The sequence below is a fragment of the Agelaius phoeniceus genome, chromosome 2, assembly GCF_051311805.1.
Source record: "Agelaius phoeniceus isolate bAgePho1 chromosome 2, bAgePho1.hap1, whole genome shotgun sequence".
NCBI classification, from domain to species: domain Eukaryota; kingdom Metazoa; phylum Chordata; class Aves; order Passeriformes; family Icteridae; genus Agelaius; species Agelaius phoeniceus.
This window is the reverse complement of record NC_135266.1, coordinates 20605470-20612340: the sequence shown is the minus strand read 5'-3', so window position 1 is coordinate 20612340 and position 6871 is coordinate 20605470. Positions and strand designations below refer to the sequence as shown.

The 6871-nt window shown below is 38.8% G+C and overlaps 1 protein-coding gene across 1 annotated transcript; it reads left to right on the top strand.

The window, feature by feature from the left end:
- Positions 1 to 1169: 1169 nt before the first annotated feature.
- CLDN34 (claudin 34) lies at positions 1170 to 3703 on the top strand. Its single transcript, XM_054628459.2, has 2 exons — positions 1170 to 1277; positions 2630 to 3703. Exon 2 carries the CDS (start codon positions 2688 to 2690, stop codon positions 3330 to 3332), a length of 645 nt encoding a protein of 214 aa, XP_054484434.2. The 5' UTR covers positions 1170 to 1277; positions 2630 to 2687; the 3' UTR covers positions 3333 to 3703.
- Positions 3704 to 6871: the final 3168 nt, after the last annotated feature.

Here is a 6871-nt window from a genome sequence, read left to right as displayed (position 1 = left end):
TATGCTGAATCTCAGTACCAGGAGGTCATTAAGTATAGGCTTCTGTTTGATTTTCCAAAATAGAAAAGTATGAGAACTGTAATTTCATCATGGATTTCAAAAGTACTTCTTTTGAACCTTGTTTTTTCTCTAAGTCAGTCATACCAGGCTAGATCAAATATGCTCCAGTGGGCAGGGTGTGGAGAAATGAGCCAAAATGAATCATTTCCTACATAAGCAATTTTTTGTGTGTCTAGACACCTGATAACTCATCCAAAGCCCATCTTTGTTAGCTGGTTATTCTCCAGTGTTCTCAGAACTTTTGTATAAGCCTTTAAATCTTTCACCCTGTGTGTTTTCTTGTTCCATGTTTTTTTGAGAATCTTAAAGGGAAAAAGATCTTTCCCTAATTTTTAATTTTGTAATTAAAATGGGCACGATTCTAACTATCTCAGCACATGCAGGTTTGATAGTGGGCTCAGAATCACATTTATTGTCATTTAATTCTGCGAGCAGACAGTTGGGTACATTCAGGCAATGAAGTATATGTTTATAATATACTGATATGCTGATAATATACTCTGAAAAGCTGTTGATGATAAGGATTCACCTGCTGACATATCTTTTATGACCTTGATAGCAGCAAGTTGTTTAAATGAATGTTTATGATGTACACAAGAAGTGTTACAGACATATGGGCTCGATACAAAACGTGGTTCTTCACGTGGTTCAGGCTTGGCTTCTCTGTGCTCCCCTGATTCCAAGAGAAACCGAATGGAGTCAGCATGGGATTCCTCTGCTCACCCTCTTTCCTGTTCAGCACCTTCCCACCACTGGGCAGGAACAGAAATGATGCTGTTTTGAGGAGCTGGGACAGAAAGAGGGGCTACTGTGCTCCATGCCTGATAAAATAGTTAGAAAGGGGGATTTATAATCACTTTGTAAATTAATTGCATTATTTGTAAATAATGCAGCAAACTGAAAAAGTGTTTATAAATTGGAATTTATTTATATTAATTTACTCATATATATATATATATATATATATATATATATATATATATATAAAGTAGATAAACATACAAGAGACTCTTCTGGAGCAATTTTCTCCATGCTGGTGAGGATTAAATGTACACTTGCAATAATGGAGATTATTATATCCCACAGGAAATCTATTGGAGACACATAGATGAACCAGGAGGCCAAAATGGTAAAATTGCAGATCTTGCTGTGTTTGTCTGGCATCAAAAATCATTCTGTCCCATCCTCTCATGGCTTGCATCACCTTCAGGACTGAAGTAAGTATGTAGGGGGCACTGGTATGAGAAGAGGGACACTGTCTGCTTAAGGACATATTGTTATGAAGATATTTCTTTTTTAAAATTTCCACAGGTGGATTTTTCAACTAGATTGTATTGCCAACTGAATCTGGTTACCTTAAGATCAGTAAATAGAAAAATTGTTGCTTTAGTTTTTATGTTCATTGTTTAGTACCCAAAATATGGTGGCAGATATATTTTATTAGAGTCAACTTGGTACTGTATTTCTCCAGTGTTGAATGAAATAGGAGCAGTAGAAAAAGTATTTTAGGAAACTTATGAAATAAACAGATTCCTAGAATCCTGTAGACTTCTGTAAATTTGAGGCCACATCTTCACCAATCACAGATCATTCCTATAAGTATTCAAAAGATGGTACAAAAGACATGGGAAATTAAGTGTTGATTTGTTTATATTTTTTCTTTTTTTTCCTAATACAATAAAACCCTAATTTGCACTCAGAATGTACAGTTGGCAAAGAATTCTTAAATCTAAATGACTAAAATATTTTCCAGCATGGTTTTAGGATTATTCCAACTGGGGAAATTGGGCAATTTATAAACAAGTGGGATTTGCAAAGGTAAAGCAGCAAAAAAACCTTGGGTAAAGTTTGAAGGTGGGAAGGCAATGACAGCATATCCAGGTTCCAGCCTCTGCACAGTGTTACATTTCTGATTAATTCAAATGTTTCTGCTAATGCATTCATGGCTAATTAATCTGAAAATGGTCAAAGTTCAGTGGTTGTTGTTAGACTTTGTGGTGTGGATTTGCTCATGCCTCTGAACTGTGGTGTTTTCTGTCTGACACTGGTCCCAGCAGCTCTCAGTAAACACAGCACAAAAGCTGAAGTCTGTACAGATTGGGCTCCAGCATCAAAGCCACAGCTGCTGGGAGAAAGGAGCACAGAATCTGCTCTGTAGGATCTCTCAACAGTCAGGAACCTGAGGATTTTCTCAGATTTTGTTCCTGCTAACCAGTAACTCTAGGGCTCCTGATATTATGTAATGTGTTAAAGGATCTTTGAACATAATGGTTAATTAACAAAGAAGACAATAACTTGGAAAAAACCCATCAATTTTCCTTTTGTGAAAGTAAAAAGGAGATCTTTGGGGGAGCTAATCAGAGACTCTTTCTCCTCTGTGTGATACCATGGCATATACAGAATTAAAACCTCTATATTGCTTGTTCATGGTTATTAAATTTCAACAGTTCACTAAAGTTGGGGAAAGATGACTGCTTTCTTCCCTCTACACACACATTCTCTTTTTCACTGACAGGTTCATCTATTCACCCAAATAATAATTGTCTTTTTATTTTTTGTTTCTTTATAGTGGCTCTCTCTCTTTGCATGGCAACTGTGTATGTGACAGAGCAGGAGAGCTCCAAAGGATGAATTCCCTGGTCAGCACCTCACACCTCCAGCTTGCTGCCTTTGCTCTGGGCACCATAGGCTGGATCCTGTGCACGGTTTCAATGGGAATTGTGGAATGGAGAGTGTGGCATGTGGACAACACCACTGTCATTTCCTCTGGCATTGCCTGGGTGGGGATTTGGAAAGTCTGCTTCATCAGTTACCTTTACGTCTCACCTGGCTACAGAGAACAGTTTTGCCATAAATTCAGTGGCTATGACTCCTTCATCCCCCATGAAATTTACGCTGCTCAGGGTCTCCTGTTGACTGCCATGTTCATGGGCCTGCTGGGACTGGCTGCTACAATATTTGCTCTGAGAAATGTCTATATGGGAGTCACTCACAAAACTCTCATTGCCCCGTTCTTCCTCGTGGGTGGCTTCTTCTACATATTTGCTGGTCTGTGTGTCCTGATTCCTGTGAGCTGGAATTTCTATTCTGTAACTCACAACCAGAGCATAGCTTTTCCTCCTTCTTACTACATGCCCTCCAGTCCAGTGGCACAGGAAGCTGGTGCTGCCATTCCTGTTGGGATTGTGGCTGTCATCCTCCTGCTGCTAAGTGGGACATTTTCTCTCTCATACAGATTTCCTATGACTGCAAACACTATCACAAAATCCTGACAGCACAAATCCCCCCATGCTATTTCAGAACAAGAGCATAGTTCAGAGATAAGGACAGCAGCATGAGTGGTTGTAAAGTTAAGGAACTGCAGAATTTAATTTTATAGTAGCCACGCTATTTTCTTATGTGAACCAGTTGAGTCACCATCTTAGCACTCACCTATTAACAGAGGTTTGTCTTTGAGATAACTGCTGTTGAGCAGCAAATGTGATTAAATTTTGCCAGTTGTCCTCTTTTGTATATACAAACATTATTGATTAATTTTTTTTTTTGGTGTAAAACGTTTACCATGCTCAAAGAGCTGACTTTGAATGTCCTGTAAGAAAAATGTGAAGTAACATGTACTAAATGTGAATTTCTTTCCTTGTCAGTACTAAGCTCTTTTGTTGTTTATTTAGTTACATCTGTAGCAAAGTATGTTTCATGACAAGTCAAGACTTTTAAAACCAATAATATGATTGTCATCATGGTTGTGTCAAATAACTCTTCCCTGAATTGTCTTATAAATGTCTTGCCAGTTTCTCCTCTAGGGCACATAAAAAGCCCTAAAATCTTTATTGCTTCTGTTTTTCTTTCAAGCTATTTGCATTTTATGTTGCAACATGTTTGCCTGTGGGGAAGGTGAGCTCTTTAGTTCTTAATGGAGGCAGAGCCAAAAAGTCTGCAAGTGTTTGCTTCTTCATCTGACACGTCACTGAATCCAAATGTATTGCATAAGACGGAAATAACTTGTACAAGTTATTACAAAACTAATGTCAAAATCAGTGCTCTCAGTAACCAGGAGTACTCAGGGCAACTTTCAGGGTATGATTCATCTGATGTAGAAATCTATATCCAAACTGGCCACTTCAGGTTCTGTTTATAATCAATGTAGAGACAAAGGCTGCCTTTTTCCAAGATGCCTAGAATGGCTGGGAGATTACATGCTCCCTAAAAACCTTTTTCTCTTAACCCAGCTCCTAACTGTGGCACATATAATCAACTTCACCTAAGAAAAAAAGAAAATGTCTCAAATACTGCAATAAGGACAATTTAAAAAAAAAAAAAGTTTAGAGATTGGGAGGAATGGGCCAACAATGTTGACAAACAGACGATATCTTAAAAGAGGTCCTCAAAATCTTACATTGTTAAGGAAATGCTACAGAAATCTAAGTCATTTAGTTTTACTCTTTTAATTGTCCTCCATTTTTTAAAATACTCATGGATTCATAGAAAGAACAAAATTTTTTTTTTTAAATCTAATAGTTTTTGGACATTGCAAGACAAGGCAAAATGCCAAAAAACCAGGACATCCTGCTGGTGGCTGTTACTAGCCTGGCTTGTTCTAGCAGTCCAATTTTTCCTATGTATCTTCCCCTGGGCTTGACTTTGCTATACTGTCTGACAAGATAGAAACTCCACAGCACCTTCATTTCCTCTCCAGTCACTTTTGAAACAGCAGTTTATCTCATCATTGGTAATTTTTTCATTGATGCAAGAATCTTAACTTTTGACTGTTTATGATGCTTTAAAACACTTTCAAGTGGTGTTTCAATGAAGGCAGTTTAATAGCTTGTTTCTTATACATTGTTTCCAGTTGTACATTCTTTACAATACTGGTAGGTTTTGGTTTTAAAGGTACAAATCGATAGTACTGGCAGTAGTACTGTCATCTCTTCCCTCACGGCCTACAATAATATTAGATTATATCATATTATAGTTGTAAGTGAAAAAAAAAAGAGATTTATCTATGTGTTTATGCCACTAGTAAACTTATTGCAGTAGTCAACTATCAATATTCCCTAGCAGGAAATGACAACTTTAGGGAAAAATTACTGATTCTTCAATTCTTTTTGAGTTAATGTATGCACAGAAATGTCAGCAACCCCAGCTGTATTTGTTAACTATATTCACTAAATCATTTGGTCCATTTGGCTAAAGAAAAAGGAACAAACATCATCAGGAACATGCCAAGTTTCTGTGTTGCTGCCACTGCTGTTTCCACTGGGAATTACATTCATCTGTACTGATGTGTGGCTATGAAACATTGGTTGTGTGTCAAACATGACTAGATGGTGAGGAAATTCCTCAGCTAAACACTGGAATAGATTACCTGAGGAGATGGATGGATGGATTCTAAAATAAAGTTTTGTCAAAAAAATTTTAGGCAAATAGTGCCAGGAAGGCTGTAGGCATGAGTGAGCCCACCTCAGGACAGAGGGCTTATCTAGATGGAACTCTTGGCATCCTTTCCCAGGATGGAACTTTCCCCATCCTTTCCTATCTCTCAATAGTCACATGATCCAGATGCTATGTGGATATATGGCAAAATATAATCTATGTTCAAATACTAGTCTATATTAACATTCCAAGTCCTTCTCTGAAGAAAAGATAAGAAAAAAAATCTTACAGGATTATGGAATAATTTAGGTTGGAAAAGACCTCTGAGATAATCAAGTCCAACCTTTGGTCATCACTTTGTCAGCCAGACCATGGCACTGAGTGCTATGTGCAGCTGTTCCCTGAACACCTCCAAGGATGGTGACTGCACCATCTCCCTGAGCAGCCCATTCCACTGCCTGACAAACCTTTCAGTGAAGAATTTCCTCCTGATGACCAGCCTGAACCTCCCCTGGCACTGCTGGAGGCTGTTTCCTCTCGCCCTGTCACTGGTTGCCTGTGAGAAGAGACTGACCCATCTGGCTACACTGTGTTTTAAGGGAGTCACAGAGGGTGATCAGGTCACCCATGAGCCTCATTTCTCTCGGCTACTCTTAGCTCACAACAAAGGAGAGGCAAAACTTCTGTTGATTTCAATGCATTGAGCCTGTCTCACCTTGATCCACCAGGGCAGTGTGATTCATTAAAATTTAGTGAATGTTTGTGTTCAACACAGTTTTGATACTGGAGGAAAGCAGAGGCCCCGTGCTTTTCCTTCACCAGCAAGGTGGCATAGTTTCTTTGTGTATATTTATGTGACACATTTGTTTTAAATTTGAGAAGCTAAGTTACCTTTCAGTAGGTCTGTTTGTTACCATGTCAATTGTGCTTATATAGGTACTTTTAGAGGTTGTCTGTAAAATCAGGCAACTGAAATGGTTTTGGTTTAAAACTCAAAAATACAAAATTATTTTGGAAGACTATTTTTAACCTAGACTGCTTTAGAGACCTACTCAATAGCCTGGCCCCACACTCATTTGTAGCAGTACAATTGAGGACAGGCAGGAAGCTGTAATGCAGGCAAGAGTGAGAGGCCAGGGCTGTGAGGTAGGGAGATAAGGGGCAAAAACCTCCTAAGCAAATTTCACCACAGAATAGATCATATCATGAAGCTCTGTCTCCAGCTTCAGTGCAAACTGGGACCTGCTCCCTCCCCAGTGACAGCACTGCTCGCCTTGTGGGCTCCACCCTGTCTAGGAATGTCTCCACACTGGCCTCAGTCTACACATAAACCAGTCTCGCTTTATTTTTTCTGAGTTTACAATAAACAAGTACCTTGTGATTCACTCACATGTCTGAATTCACTGCTGGGGGAATAATCTGAATACCAAGATCCCCT